Here is a 16,492-nt window from a genome sequence, read left to right as displayed (position 1 = left end):
GGATAATAAAATGGCTGACATGCCACTTAGCTAAGCAAATTATTTAAAATCTGAGATATACTGAAATATGTGGTAATTGGCTTCAGCAAAAGGCATTTATATTTCAGAGAGAGAATGTAAACCACATATTTCCCTGCATAATAAGCAAGCACCATTACCCCCATGTTAATTGGAGCCCTACTAATGTTAATGTTCATAAGCATTTTTATATATAAGATAGCTTTTTCCTAAGTGAGGGAACAGGTGCTAATCTCCAGATGGAAAATATTGGTACTGTGTTCCCAAGCAACAATATTAGAAGCATATCAGAGGCTATTGTTCTGTGGTCAGGGCTAATCTTTGCATCTCCACTCATGACCTTGCCGAACACACCATCACGCCTCTGGTAGCTGCTAGGTAAACTAAATTTTCAGTGTTCTTTGTAAGTAGTGCCTTGTCACTGGTGCTTGGCATTTTCTGGGGGAGGGGGATTCAGAGCAAGGGTCAAAGGCTTACTCTTAAATACAGTCAAGATTTTAATGGGACGGAGCACTCGCTGAATAACTACAGTAATATTATTTACTATATCTATAACCAACCTTTCTTCCATGATGGAAACCAAGGCAGCATGCATAGGGTTTCCATGTGATCACAGAAGCTAAGAAGGACCGTGTCTGGTCAGCGCCTAGCTGGGAGACTCCCTTGGAACCCACATGATTCAAAGTGCTGGTATTAACATTCAAAGTCCTAAACAGCTTGGGGCCAGGTTATCTAATGGAACAGCTCTTCCCATATATACCTGCCCAGATCCTAAGATTATCTTCAGGGGTCCATCTCCATGAGCTCCTGCCAAAGGAAATGAAGCAGGTGGCTACCAGGAGGAGGGCCTTCTCTCCTGTGGCACCCCAGCTGTGGAATGAGTTCCCTAGCGAAGTTCGCCTGGCACCTACATTATCATGCCACATGAAGACTGTTTTATTTTCACAGTATTTTAACATTTTACCATCTTAGTCTTTTAACTTTGCAGTTTTAAATCTGTATTTTAAATCTCTGCAGTGCTGATCGGTTTGATTCTGGTTGTACTTTTATATTGTGGTTTAAGTTTTATACTTTAAATTATACTTTATGGTTTTAATTTTTGTGAACTGCCCAGAGAGCTTCAGCTATTGGGCAGTATAGAAATGCAATAAAATAAATAAAGCATTATGTGCCTTAAGACTTGGATATGGGAAGGTCAACAAAATATTGACCATCACCCTCTACCCCTTTCTGAAGCAACAGCATTTAGGCCCCCAGCATGCATAGTAAATACACAAGACATTACCTTGTTGATCAGTGCTTCCAAGGAGAGTGCCTGAAGAGTCCGATCGACTGTCTGACTCAGCCCAGTATTGCTAAGACTGACCTGGAATTGATCATGTCAAGCAGAAAATTATTAGGGGTTGGAGCAATTCCCCTCTATGAGGAAAGATTACAAGATTAGGTGTCCTTAGAAAAAGGATGCAGAAGAGCTGAACAGCACACTCCTTTAAACATATAGTGCTGTTTTGTCTTGTTTTTCCTCTAAGGTAAATGCAAGGACCCAATCCTGATTGGGACCTTAGCGTGGCCCAAAGGAGAACGGGCTTTTGCTTTTAGCCCCCACTATTGGAGTCTTAATCTGGATCAGGGACTCCACACCTGCAGTTTATATTGATACAAATGGATAAGGCTATCAATGGCTACTAGTCATGATAGCTGTAAGCTACCTCCAGGGCTGCCCATTGGCAACTATGACTGGCTACAGTTAGAAACAGAATGCTGCACTAGGTAGGCCTTTGGTCTGATCGAAGGTTGTTCTTATCTCTGGAGTCTCAGGGAAACTACTTGAGATCCTCTAATGAGTGATGCCAAAGATTGAACCTAGAGTCTTAAATAAAGATGGGGGTGGTCCTATGTCCGTTGTCAAGGTGGCCTGCGTCCTTCACTCATTTTTGTTGTCGCTGTATGTTATCCTTTGCAATTTAATTACACATCACCTGGACTTTATAAGAAGACGGAAGTGGGACATCCTTGGTTAATGAATGGGTAAGTAACATTTCAATTGTTATCCCCATCCCCCACCCACTAACTTCTAGAGCTTTGCAGAATGCAAACTTTGAAGACAGAATTTATCCATGAGCCATTAGTGGCAGAGATCACTGAAGTGGAAGTGATAAAAAAAACACATGTGACTCTCTTTTTGAGAACTTTGGACATTGCACCTGTGACCTGTTATATAATTTATCCATAGTTACAATGGTAAGATAAGAACGGATGAATGCAGCAAAAAGAAACGAGGCTCAGCAAAGGACTAAAAATGTCACTTGCACATTACTTGCTAACAATGAAAGCTGATTAATTCAGAAATAACCACAACTCCAATATTCATCAGACAATAGTGGCTCCTCCTAGCAAGGCAGTGAGCTCCCAGAGGTAGCAAATGAACTTTCTGCCATTTCTGTGCACGGCTTGCCCATTTGAATCTTGTTGAAAATCTTACCTTTGATCGGTTCTGTGTGTTTTTCAGACCATCACCCAAGTCTAGTATCAAAAACTTACAAAATTTCAGAACTTGCTATATGTCAGAAGGAGGGCTGTTTGGGAAGGTTGTTTCCTACGTACGCTACGTGTGTTTTAGAACCTACATGGTCAGAGTTACCAGCTGGCCAGAAATTGAAAAACAAAACAAAAAACTTGCCAGGCCGGTTTTTGTCCCTTTAACTGTGATATGATATGCAGAAATCAGCAGCTGAGGTTATTTAAGGCATCAAGCTAAAAACTATTACCTGTCATATCAAACTACTGTTAAGGAGACACTGGCTAGGGCCAGTCCAAAAGCTGAATGTAATAATTTACTCTTTATTTTTATGGCCACCTAAGGCATTAGAGCCAAAAAGCGGTATTCTACCAGCTACTCTTAGGTACAAGTTTGGTACTTGTCAGTAACATCCATCTAAAGTGAGAAAATAGGTACAACTACTCAATATTTACAGCTGGAGAGTATGCCAAACCATATGCTCAAGAAATGCACAGGGGAAGTAAATGTCATTGATAGAAAAAACAATTGGTTGTTGGGTAAAGAGGAGGCAGATCAATAGCTCTTTGGACAGAGAGAGATCTAGTGTGGTGTGAATCTTTCGGTACATTAGCAGTGATCTGGTGCTATGGTGTTTTGAGTAAAGAAAGCTGGTATTTATAAGCAAAATTCCACTGATTACTTGAACTCATTGCTTTGAAACTGCTGCTCCTACACGTTATGCTGAAAAGTTTATGTGAATGACTGATTTAATGAAGTTATGTGACCTTAACAAGCCCTGGAGACTTTGCAGAGAGGATTCTAACGAGGAGCATCTGTAACCCTAGGAAGAACTAATGTATGTTTTTCTTGCTTCAGTAAAAAGGGAGTTTGTGTTTATATACATACAAAAGATGAGCATACTGTGTTTACATAGAGAGAAGGTGACCAGATTTCCCAAATAAGCAGTCAAGAATTGAAAGGCATGAGTTTTATGTTTTTGAGAAAGAGCCAAATGACCTCCAGAAATTAATGGTCTATTTTATTAGCAAAGCTTGCAAAAATCTTTAAAATGTTATTACTTTGAGAAGAGGGGTGTTATATAGAAGTAAAGTCAATATCAAGGAAACACGTTATGCATTTTCTATTTCAGAAACCTTGGCCCTGCCTTCATGGCACTGCAGTCCCATCGCTTTGCCACTAAACCCTACGGTTTCATTGCCGCGGGGTGGCAACAGGTAGTCTAAATTGCAGCTGTAGTCTAAATTCCAGCTGTTGCCATCCATCACAGACCCAGAATACCCCCTGCTCAGCACAATGACCCCGCTTCGAAGGGAAAAGTTGGGGCAAGTCCCTGACTTTTCTAATGCGCAGCTTCAGGGAAAAGACCCACAACCAACTCAGAACCGATTCGCAAACCACCCTGTGGCAAAGAAGACATATACAGAGATCCCCTGGTAAGCTGCACCAGGACAATATACATAATTGAGGTCCAGTATTGGGCAAAAGGCAGGATACAAATAAATATAATTTGTTGTTGTTGTACCTTTCTTTATGTGTCTATTTTTTGTGGAAAATAAATAAAAGTAATAATTGAAAAAATAATAATAGTGGCCAGGTTTGGACAACCCAATAAGGAACGGTTGATTTCAATGTCCCTCCTATTCCCCACCCCATTCGTGTCGTTTGAACTCAACCACTATGTAATCTTCTGCACTAGCAAAGAGGTCCCATGTGCTTCACTCTCTTGCACTGAAATACATGGGATTAAAAATACTTAATTTTAACCAGATCGTGCCCGATTCCTAACATTTGACAATAGTCAACCACAAAATAAAACATCCAGTTTTAAATCTCAGCACTTAACATCCCCATAAGAAATCACCAGTGTTCATTACTGTTTCATAGTATTCAGCAAACTTTTTGCTTCAAAGATTTTATTGTTGTACAATTTTGATTATTTTTGCTTCTGATCTTCCTGGTCCAAACACTGATTTGATCCATCGTGTTTCGGAGGGAGAGAAGAATCTAATACAAATCTCATGATGTGGGCATGTATATATGTAATCTTTTCCATCAAGTAAGCATAATGTTCAATCCATTCACCAGGTGCGAGTTAGCAACAGTCTTTGGAGAGACAGAGGCCACAAACAGGGGTTACTTCCAGAAACTTTTTGGAAGGTAGGAATCCTTACCAGGATTATTGAACTAGTTTTGAACTGGTCTGACTGGTTCTCTTTTAGCCTCTGGCTATTCTGCTTTGGTTTCCATTAATGGGAACTAACATTTGTACATGAAAACTAATTGACCTGTGCAAAAAGCAATAGGAATTTCCCTGTCTCCTCTTAGAGAGGAATTTAATCTACTTTAATCTGCAATATCGCTTGCTTGTCTCATCATTATGGTGACCAGTTTTTCAACTGACCTCTGTGGGATGCCCATAGATAGCATTGATTGCAGCCTGGGACGCTAGTTATGAGAAAAGCTGCGCCCAGAGGAAATTCTCATTTTGATGAAATTGACACGCATTTCCCCAGCTCTAGCTTTAGGCCACCCTTTTTTTGTGAGTGTGTAATCACTGGGCCTTCAAAATCAAGGACTACTAGCCATGATGGCCACTATATATTTCAGCAGCAGAGGAAACACGTCTCTGCAGACCATTGACTTGGGAACAGCAACAGGAGAGAGCTATCGCCTTCCCGTGGGCTTCCCAGAGGCATCTGTGACCTACAAGCCCCCGCCCCGGATGCCCGACTTTGGAACCTTTGCCCGGGTCTCTCCTGCTTGATCGGGAAGTAAACAAGGCGGAGGGTAACGACCGGGCTGCAGCTTCAGCGGGGGTTGCTGAGCATGCCCGAGCTCCACCCGCCGCGCCGGAGGAGGGGCCGCCCGGAGAAGCGGAAGGCATCAGCATGCGCGCGGGCTCGGGCTTGGGTTGGCTGCTGCGGCTGCCTTCGGCGGCTCAGCGCGGCCGCGCTTCCTGCAGGAGAAGGACGCCGGCACGCCTTCTGCAGCCCTGGGCCGCGCTGGGCTGCCGCTGGCACGGCGGCTTCATGGCCGGCTACGGCACGGAGCTGCGCGGGCCGCTCCACTCGCCCGAGTACCGCCTCTTCTTTAGTAAGTAGCAGCCGCCCGAGGAAGCCACGTGCGCAGCAGCAGCAGCCGCCTCCGAATGCGCGTGGGATGGCTTCGCAGCTGGAACGCGGCGGGCGGCTTTGGAACACTCCGAGACATGGCGTTCTAGGGCGGGGCTTGAGCGCCGGGGAAGAATGGGATACACGGGGATCTAGGGCGGGGCTTAGGGAGGATCCGCCCCTTTCTGAAGATGGTCGTTTAAGAACGTGAAGACTCCTTGCTGGGTCTGAGCAAAGGTGCATTTCTAGGAGCGGGCAGTCTGGGACGCCGCAGGTTTGGGGCGTGCAGCCAGAGTTACCTGGGCAGCTCCCCACCCCATGAGGGAAGGCTGGGATTGTTTAGCTTGGAGAAAAGGCGAGCGAGGGGAGACATGGTGTACAAAAGTAGGCATGTTGTGGAAAATCTGGATCGGTAGACATTTTGCACCCATTCATGATATTAGAACATGATATTATCCTGTGAAGCTGACTGGTGGGAGATTCAGGACAGACAAAAGGAAGAATTTCTCCACGCGTTGCATAGTCAAACGATGGAATTCGCTACCGCAAGGATGGTTTTGAAAGGGAATTGGACAGATTCCCGAAGGAGAAGGCCATTAATGATAGCACTGGTCGCTGCACAACAGATGTACAAAACATAAGCAGCAGATACCGGTGGTTAAAAACCTGGGCGCCATCCACTGGGAGGGTTAGGAGCCAGAGCTCAGTTTTGAGGCGACATGATTTATATGCACAAAGTTGCATCCCCATTAAATGTAGCAGGACTGGGGAAGGGCCCAATGGAGACCTTGAAGAACTCTTGCCAGTCACACTAGGCAGCACTATGCTAGATGGAGCAGTGATTTGACTGGACACACAGCAGCCTCCTATGTTTATGTGAAGCTGTCCTGCATGCTTTCTGTTGAAATGTAGCTGCATAAGAGCACAGCATGTTCAATATTAACACATTCCTGAATGTGTGAGTGGTGGAGTACACTTGCAGTTTCCCTACTGGTGTGCATAGGAGCCATGCTGGAACAGCTACTAGTCAATGGCTATTAGTCCTGATTGCTCTATGCCACCTCCAGTATCAGAGGCACCATATGCCTATGTACACCAGTTGCTGGGGAACATGGGCAGAAGGGTTCTGTTGCACCTGTGTCCTGCTTGTGGGTTTCCCACGGACAGCTGGTCAGCCACTCTGGACAGAATGCTTATTTATTTATTCATTTATTTATTACATTTCTATACCGCCCAATAGCCGGAGCTCTCTGGGCGATTCACAAAAATTAAAACCATTCAAAGTATAAAACAACAGTATAAAACCATAATATAAAAGACAATATAAAAGCTCAATATGTAAATACCGTATTTCTTCGATTGTAAGACACCATCGATTGTAAGACGCACACTAATTTCAGTACCAACAACAACAAAAAAACCTAAGACACACCCGCGATTCTAAGATGCACCCCATTTTTAGAGATGTTTATATGGAAAAAAAGTGCATCTTAGAATCGAAGAAATAGGGTAGCCTGGTTCTTATATTCTCAATAGCACCTTCCCACTTGTGCTCCCCAGCAACTGGTGTACATAGGCATGCTGATCCTTTAAATGGCCATGGATGAACAAGTTTCAACATTGGTTACTAGTCAGGCGAACGCCCTATGCAGGTATTTACCCACACGCAGGAAGGCTAAAGCTATGTCTGAAGGGAGACTGTAACTACTTCTCGGAGGTGGTGATGGTTGTGGGCACAATCAAGGTTTCCAGTTGCAAGGGGTGCTGTAATTACGTCCAGAAAGAAGTGGTGAAAGTCACTTCCTAGTCAATATGGGGAGGTCGGGGTGAAAAGGCAGTGCCTGACTGAGCCCATGTCCCCTTCACACTTTTATTTTAGTAACATTTGCATAGGGCTAAAATAGGTTCTTATGCAGAAGACCCACCAATCCTAGCATGCCCCAGCCAGCCATGGAGTCGTAGGACTTTTTTCTGTCTAAACATGCATAGGATTGCACCTTTAGTTGCCTTTACACTATTTTCTAGGAAATTAATTGAATGGATTAATGGATTTAAATAATTAGCCCACCTGTTCCCAATCAACTGCCCTCCTGGGGTGTTAAACCACAACTCCCAGAATCCTCCAGCCTGGGGGATGCTGGGATTTACAGTTGAACACATCTGGAGGGCACCAGGTTGGGGAACGTTGAATTAGTCTATCAAAATCATGGTGTTGAGATGGGGGGAAAGGCAAAGATCTAGACATATTTGAATGTATGACCGCAGAATATGAGTAGCAATGTAATTTTTATGGTAAACCAAAACTAGACTTTTCAGCTATTGTTAACACTGTCTCTTGCATTATCTGTACAGTGGATATGGGATTAGTGATCCAGTATGGACAATGATATCTCATCTTAATATCCTGGCTTGTTCCAAACCTGGTACCTATAGTGTCTACTTTGAATGAAACAGGAAACCATGATTAATTGGTGACTTCCTGGTTTGATTGTTCATGCCAGGAAGGGAGGAGCAAAGGGGCTCCATGCATGGGGAAAAAACATACCTTGACTTATTAAACCGAGAAATAATCATCGGTATGCAGCCATTGTGTATATTCTGCATTGTGTCTGTAGAGATAGATGCAAGCAGGTGAAATGTATACTCTTTTTTATGTAATTTTTTAAATAATCTTTATGTGTATTTTTGTTTAACCTTGTAGAAAATTCAGAGGGTAAATACATTTCCCCATTCCATGATATTCCTCTGTTTGCTGGCTCAAATGAGGTAATTATGTCTGTAATACTCCTATTTGTTCAAGTCGCTGGAAAGCGAGGTCTGTTAAGGGTTCGTCTTTCACTTTTAGCTTTCCCGTACTATAGTCATCGTTTTTTAAGGACAGTAAAGATAATTAGAGTTAAGTTTGATTTCATCCACATCCCAAGCCATCTTGGCTCATTGTGTTTCAAAATACTTCTGAGTGGTAGTCTCAAACCTGTAGAAGTCAGGAGAACCAGGGCTCACTTACTAAAGAAACACTCAAACCAATGGATAGTTCTTGTGCTTTCATGTGTTTTGCTATCAGGGTTGAAAGAAGCTTGAGGCAGTGGCTTGTATTGACCATAGCTGGGCTCACTTCAGTCTTGCCTACTTTTTTAAAAATTAAAATCCTCATGCCCATTGATGTACAAAACAAGAGGGAATGTTCAGAACACACATTAATTATGACTTAACCATTATGTGCTCCTAAGAATGTACTTCATCTTAGGAACAAAAGATATGTCTTGCTAGGGCCGTGATTCACTTAGTCTAATATTCTTTGCAAGAATCCCAGTAACCAGCAGGCAGTAGGTGGTCCAGACCTTCTGCCCATGAAAAACCCAAGGTAGTTTTCAGTAATCAACACAATTAAGGGTTCTATCCTTAAAATGGTAAATAAAATGAATAATTTCAAATAAAATGAATATATAAATAATAATTTTAGATAATTAAATAATGATTAAACATAGTTTGAAATAAATAAAATATAAATTGGAGTTTGAAGATCAACATAGCCCATAAATGGATCTGATGCAGTCAACCCATCCCTGGAGAGGAAAGACTGATGTTGGATTGCTTGCAGGAGAGGAGTGAAAGGGTCCAGCTTGAATTTTATTGCTGCTTTGTGGGTCATGATGTGCTAATTTAGCAGCACAGCTTTCCATGCAGACATCACCAAGTTCATCCTCTGGCATGTCAAGGGTGGCTGCTAGTCTGAGCGGACAACACTGGGCTCAGTGGTGGAACAGTCCAATTCACTATGGGCTTTTGCTCGGTGTCAGAACAAATGCTTTACATGTAGAAGGTCCCTGGCATCTTCAGGTAGGGCTAGGAAAGGCAGGACTATTTTCTTCCTTTATGTATTTATTTATTTGTTTACAATATTTATATACCGCTCAATATCTAAAACAGATTCCAAAGTGGTGAACATAGGTATAAACAGCCTTCACTTCCCCTGATTTGAGCTTGATGCCTGCAAAGAGGCATGAAGTCCTTATTCCGCTCTACTCGGCACTAGTGAGACCACACCTGGAGTATTGTGTATGATTCTGGGCACCACATTTCCAGAAGGACATCGACAGGTCCGGACAGGTTCAGAGGAGGGCAACAAAGGTGATGTAGGAACTTGAGGACATGCCCTATAAGGACAGGCTGAAGGAACTTGGGATGTTCGGTCTGGAGAAAAGAAGACTGAGGGGTGACATGTTAGCAGTGTACAGGTACATAAAAGGATGCCACAGGGAAGATGGCCGAGAACTATTTTCCATGGCCACAGAAATTAGGAGCCGAAATAATGGGTATAAGTTACAGCTACCTAGATTCCGATTAAATATAAGGAATAACCTCTTGATGGTAAGATCTGTACAACAGTGGAACCATCTTCCTACAGACGTTGTGGGTTCTCCACCTCGAGGTTTTTAAGAAGGGGCCGGACAACCCCCTGTCATGGATGGTTTAATTGGCCTTCCTGCACATTGCAGAGGGTTGGACTAGATGGTCCTTGTGACCCCTTCCAACTCAACAATTCCATACTTTTATGCTTCGATAGTTTTTAATTAAACTACTTCCTTACTCTGAACCATATTTTAGATGTATGAATAAAGCATTGGATATTCACTGATTTTTATATTTCCTGTACAGGATGCGGAGATTCCGGCAAAGAGATCAAAGATCAATGGAAGTGAGGTATGATCACAAAGCATTTTTCTTGACATTATTTGTTCTGTTGTACTTGTTTTGATTGGAGGACGGAAGGTGGATACTTTTTTTGTGTATTTTTTTTTAAGAACTAAAAGCTGCTGATGGTTTTTAAGAATTAAAAGCTGCCACGGTTGAGGAAAATAAGTGCGTAAGAAGTCTGGGGGTCCCGGACACCTTGTTTCTTTGTTTTTCCCCACACCAGCTTGTTCCAAGTTAAAAATTCAAACACTTCCCCAAACCTGTAGTCATTTCTGCCCCCACTCCAGATGAGGAGCAGCAAGATGGAGCAGCAAATGCAATTATTTACAAGCCAGAGGAGGCCTTGGTGAACAAATGTGTTTTCAGGCAGCATTGGAAATGCCACATTTTCTGCCTCCAGAACTGCATGGGCAAGGGTTTTCCAGAGGCTGGGTGCCACCACCGAGAAGACCAACCTTCGAGATATTACATGGTGACATTTTGTTGGTTGTGGAATGACCAGCAAGGCCTCCTCTGAAGATCTCAAAAGTCAACTGGGTATATAGAGTGGGAAATGGTCTGCTAGGTATGCTGGACCCTAGTTGTTTAGGGCTTTGTATGTCACTGCCCAACATTGAACATGGCCTGGTAACTAAAAGCCTGTTCTAGCTAATGTACCTTCCAGTGTGGGTGAGGACAGAGAGGCTCTTGGATTGAGTGGATCCAGGCCTCTCCTCTTCCCTCTCTGCCTGCCATCCTGCCCCCTTTTCTTCATCTCTGACCTCTTCCAAGGACACTGTTGCATCCTTGGAACCGGAGCTGCCACAGTGCTTTCTACAGCAGCTCCAAAACATGCAGGGAGGAAGAATCCACACTTGGATTCCCACCCACAAGGTCGGAGCTATGTTTACATCGTCCTAGGTATCTCTACATCGTCATATGGTGTAGGGTGATGTCTGAGAAGCCATAAGATTGCTCAGTTAAAATTGTATCGCCTTGCACCTTCATCCAGAAAAGGATTTCAGGCAAGTATATACAAACATCAGAGGTTTGATACAACAAAAACGGCATAAAACCTAAACAAAAATACAGTATAATTGAAAGGTATAATACTATTTCCCTCTTCATTATAACAGTTAAAGCTGTAGGAGATGCAAAAGAGGGCAGGGCTCCTGCAGCTTTGACTGTTGTGAAGAAGAGGGGATTTCACCAGGTACTGCATGCATACAAATAACACCTGCTAAAATTCCCTTTTCTTTGCAACTGTTTAAGATACAGGAGCCCTGACTTCCTTTCCATATGGTCACCCTAATTTAGAAAACCCACTCAGAATGAAACATTTTTCCCTAGATGACCATTAGGCAATTAATGTGCCTCAGATTTTTATATAAAACCAAGCACTCTTACTGTCAAGAACTGGGAATAGAACAGAGGGGTTAAATGACATACAGTCAGTCAGTTCAAATCCATGGGCATGATAAAGCAGCAAAATAGAAAACTTTAGATTTTTTAATTTATTGTAATTGTGAATTGTAAAAGAGTTCTACCCTGCTCTTCTTTAAATAGAAACCAGAGTAGCTTACAGCATAGATCTAAATCAAATTGCAACAATAAAATTGACCACTATTTATTATTTATTTTTTCTCTGCCCTTCAAAAGAATGTTCCCAGGATGTCTCTTTATTGTTTGTTAGGAAATCTGAATTGCAAGGCATTCAATCATAAAAGGAAAGGAGGTATTTCAAGTTTTTGTTGAAAAAACATACTTTCTTTGTCCCCTTTGTAAAAAGCTACTCAAAATTGTTCTTTTTCAATGGGCCCTAGATGGTATCAAGCGCACGTTTCTTGGACTACCCTCAGCCTGGAGAAGTTCCAGCCATGTGTGTCTTCTAGCTGGCTTTGGGAAGAGAGCTAGAAAGAGAGAACTAAACTTTCTGCTGGAGGCTTAGTCCTGACATTTTAACAAAAAACAACAACCAGGACAGGGCAGGAAGTATACACCTCCTTGGTTCCGTGGACATAATAACCTAAGAAGAGCCATACTGGATCAGACGAAGGGTCCAACTAGTCCAGCACTCTGTTCACACAGTGGCCAACCAGCTATCAACCACGGACCCACAAGCAGGACACGGTGCAACATTCTTAAGTGATGAGCGTTTGGATAGAACCAGCAAAATAGATCCTTCACACCCCGGCAGGGTTTGGAAAGTTTCATAGAGCATTTTATAGGGCAGTCAGAGTTTTATCGGACAGTCGACTGACTTGGCAGGGAGAATGTTTGATGCAAGGGCAGGATTTGTGATTGCGTGGGAAGGATGTGCACAAGGAATGGGCTCACATGTTCCAATGAATACGCATAGATCAGCTGAGGAACCTGCCACTGTGATGCAGTTCTTCTCCACGTCCCCTACAGCGTGTGTTGGTACCGGCCCTGTAATGTATGATAAGGGCTAATATGAGTGGATGCTACAATCTTTTTAGAGGTGTTTTGTGTTTGCTTATTGCCCCTTTTGTCAGGTTTGACTTTTTTGTCCCTCCCACCCCACCCCTGTATTCAGAAGATGTATTTTTGTGAAGGCATCAGTGGCTCTCTATGACATTGTGTATATTTCAAGAAACATTGCTCAGTTTTCTGCTACTGAGTTCCTTCTTGCAGCCTTCTTTTCAAGCAGGAGTTGAGGAGACCCATATCTGAATCTGACCCCCACCTGAGGTGAGGTCTCAGTTCAGCCCTGCAGGCCTCTCCACCCCACCTCCTCAACACCATTTGATTGGTGGTTTCTGGCTTTTGTGTAGCACTTTTCCCATTTAAAAATGTTGAAATCGTCTCCTTAGGTACTGGCAGTAAGAGCTTTAAGATAAAATTTGCTAGTATAGTTGGTATTTTAGTTACACCCCTTTCACCTTTGCCCCCACCCCCACCCCCGGAATGTGGCCCCCAAGAACTTCTCCAAAACCCTTTCAGCCTTCGTTCTGAAATAGTTTCAACACTCCTGTTTTAAAGCCTGCATGAAATTATATTTTGGGTGGGTGGGAGGAGGATTCACTGAAGATAGTTAAGATTTCCCCCTTTGCATTTTGCTCTCCACCACAAATCAAGACTTCATCCAATTCACAAAAGCTGTCTTTGATAACACCGTCCGGCTAGTGTCTGGAAGAGGCGGTTGTGAACTGCAGATGTAAATCATTAAGATTGCAAGTGTCTGGTTCTTCGTCACACTTATGAATTGCATAGCCAAGTTCTATTTTGGGATAGCTTGTTCAGTGAACATCTTTGCCTTTCTAACATGATGCCTTCTGCATAAATGAGTTGCTTCTGCCCATCCCTGATTTAGTCTGTCTATGATACTAGCCTGCGTTCTTCTTCTGGGAACTCTGAAAATCGACAGCAGAACTGATAAAATCTCCTGTGAATTGGTGCAGATGGAAAGCTAGAGGCACCCTGAGTTTCTGAGTGTAAACTTTCGCTGTTATTGTAACGTTAAAGGATGGTGCAGGTATTAAGGCTATGTCCAGAGTCACTGGCGCTAGAAGCAGGAACCCTTGTTTCCACTGGCGGCTCCAATGTCTGTGGTGCAATGAATCTACTCCAGGTTTCTAGTCAGAAACAGTCAGAACTCTAAAGGAGCTATCCAAGGTTACAAAGTTATAAACCGTCGATCCAGGCACGTTAAAAACGTGAGCATTGCAAACAGGCAAAATTCAATCAGTGAGCTGACTAATTATGAAATTCTAGTTAATATAGCAGACATCATCCGTAAAGATAACTTTTCCTCCACTCTCACATTCTTAACTCAATGGCCTGGTTCAGACAACACGCTAAACCATGCTGCTTAACCACAAAATGGTTAACGGAACCATTTTGTCGTTAAGCAGCATGGTTTAGTGTGTTGTCTGAACCAGGCCACTGTTGAGTAAATGTTATAACCTGTTTCACTGAAATGGTAGGGAGTTTTTATATCAAGGCTTTGTTACCCTCCTCTTTATCACAGTCATAAACTACCAACAGTTGGGTGCTCCTTTACACAGTGGTGACCTTGAGTTCGGTATAAGAGAGTGAAGGGCAAAAGGACTTGTGTGATGTCAGCTATATTAACATGTTAACTGACCTACAACCTGTAGTAGTACCACCTCAGCATTCTGCCGCTTCTTCCTACTGCACATGTAAACGTAGCCCGTGTTTGGAGGTGGTTCATATTTTATTTATTTATTACATTTCTATACCAACCAATAGCCAAAGCCCTCTAGGCGGTTCATGAGAATTAAAGTCACCATTAATTAATTTCTGTGCTGCCCAATAGCCAAAGCTCTCTGGGTCGTTGCTAACAATGACCTTGTTGAGAAAACACGCTAAGCTACAGTGGTTAAGCAGTTCGAGCTAAACGTGATGGCTTAGCATGTCTGTAAACCATGACTTAGCGTGACATGTGAACCATTCCTAACCTGGTGGCTATGTAACCACAGTTTAAACACGCTCACTAACCATTTGCTGTGACCTAACCGTGGCTTAGCGTATCATCTGAACAGGCCCAGTATTTGACATTGAACTGCTTAACCATGGATAGGGAGGGTGAAGTTTGCTGTGAAAAGGGGAAGGGCTGAGTGGAGCAAGCAAAAAGTGCTGGTGTCAATTTTGGAGGGCCTATGGGCAAGCGGCTCTTAAGTGGGGGCCCTCCTTCATGGGTCTACCTTTTCACCGTCATTGTCACCAGCTGCTATTGCTTCTCCTTTTTAACAACATTGCTACTACTTGCTCGTTTGACAGACAGAGAGCAAGTAGCTAGTGACATCTGCCACTCATTTTTCTCACCACCACTGTTGTGTGGGCCAGAGTGAGAGGCAGGAGCGCACAGCTTGCAGTGGTGTGGAAGAGAAGCACCTTCAGGGGGGTTCTTGTCAGTGGAGCCCTTCTAGGGCGGGCCTCCTTGGCCCATCCATGCCTGCCGTTGATGCTGGCCTGTCAAGCCCACATGCCTCCAGCTGGTTGCCAAATTGTTTGCCGTTGCTAGCAGGAGCCCAGTGTTATGTATCCTCTGGATGTGGAGTGGATAATAACCTTGGTTGTGTGCATACTCTGAGGTATTAATGTTTTGCTTTGTATTGCATTCTCATTTGTTTCCTTCCCCCCCCCCCCTCCAGATTATATTTAACATGATCGTAGAAGTGCCTCGCTGGACAAATGCGAAAATGGAGGTAACTTAAACCTATAGCCTAAGCTCTTAAAGCAGCTTGCAAATAAATATCACAAGGGGGACTTGCAACAAAACATTTTTATGTATTATTGTATTTGTATCCTGCCTTTTTTTTTCTCTTTCAAGGAACACACAGGTGGCTTACATAGTCTTCGTCCTCTCCATTTTTATACTCACAACAACAACCCTGCGAGGTTGGTTAGGCTGAGTGTCAGTGACTGGCCTAAAGTCATCCAGTGAGCTTCCCATAGCTGAGTGGGGACTAGAACCCTGGTCGCCTGGGTCCCAGTCCATCTCTCTAACCATTATACCACACTTGCTCTTGCAATGTATCCTTGACTCTTAACAGGAGTGCTCCTCCTCAGAGTTCTGTCCAGCCAACCATGCCCTCTTCCTTACAAGTTGTCAATGGCCTGAACAGGTTAATTCCTTTCAACAGACACTTGAACGTTCTGTGTCTCAAGCTGCTCTTAGCCATAGACTTGATTAGTAAACTCTCATATAAGCCCCATTCAGGTTGGGGAATGCTGGGCTAAGGTGTCCTTCATATAGGTAAACGCCTCTACCTTATTTTTGGGTGACTGGACCACTTTTGCTTCCAAAACCCGTAAACATACAACCACCTAGTTTGCTATTAAGGGGTATAAGTGTGACCTATAACAAAATGTTGCAGTGCCAGTCAGACAGCCGTGTCCTCTTCCAGGCTACTTAATTTCTCCCCCCGATGACTCCCTTTACACATGTACCCAGGGTATCAGGCAAGGACAGTACGTTGCCTGCCAGGCCTGGCTGCATGTTATATGCCCTGTTGATGATGTTCCACCATCTTTGCATTCTGTGCAACCTTTGAATTGAAAACCGTGAACATGCTTAAGCTTCTCTTTCAAAACATCACATTGCATGCACAGATGTCGGGGTAGGAGCGGGCATGTTCCCACTCCCCTCTGCGCTTTGGATGCACTTGCGGCGGGTATC

The 16,492-nt window shown here is 43.4% G+C and overlaps 1 protein-coding gene across 1 annotated transcript in view; it reads left to right on the top strand.

Annotated features, from left to right (window-relative positions):
• Positions 1–5,410: 5,410 nt before the first annotated feature.
• The window catches only part of PPA2 (inorganic pyrophosphatase 2), a 31,936-nt gene continuing 20,854 nt past the window's right edge, over positions 5,411–16,492 (top strand). Inside the window, exons 1-4 of the mRNA XM_063135539.1 lie at positions 5,411–5,632; positions 8,351–8,415; positions 10,309–10,353; positions 15,465–15,518. Coding sequence (XP_062991609.1) covers positions 5,428–5,632; positions 8,351–8,415; positions 10,309–10,353; positions 15,465–15,518 — 369 coding nt within the window. The 5' untranslated portion in view covers positions 5,411–5,427. The remainder of the gene's footprint in view (positions 5,633–8,350; positions 8,416–10,308; positions 10,354–15,464; positions 15,519–16,492) is intronic.

This window comes from Elgaria multicarinata, chromosome 10 (assembly GCF_023053635.1).
Source record: "Elgaria multicarinata webbii isolate HBS135686 ecotype San Diego chromosome 10, rElgMul1.1.pri, whole genome shotgun sequence".
In the NCBI taxonomy this organism is placed as follows: Eukaryota; Metazoa; Chordata; class Lepidosauria; order Squamata; family Anguidae; genus Elgaria; species Elgaria multicarinata.
This window is presented reverse-complemented; position numbering and strand designations above follow the sequence as displayed.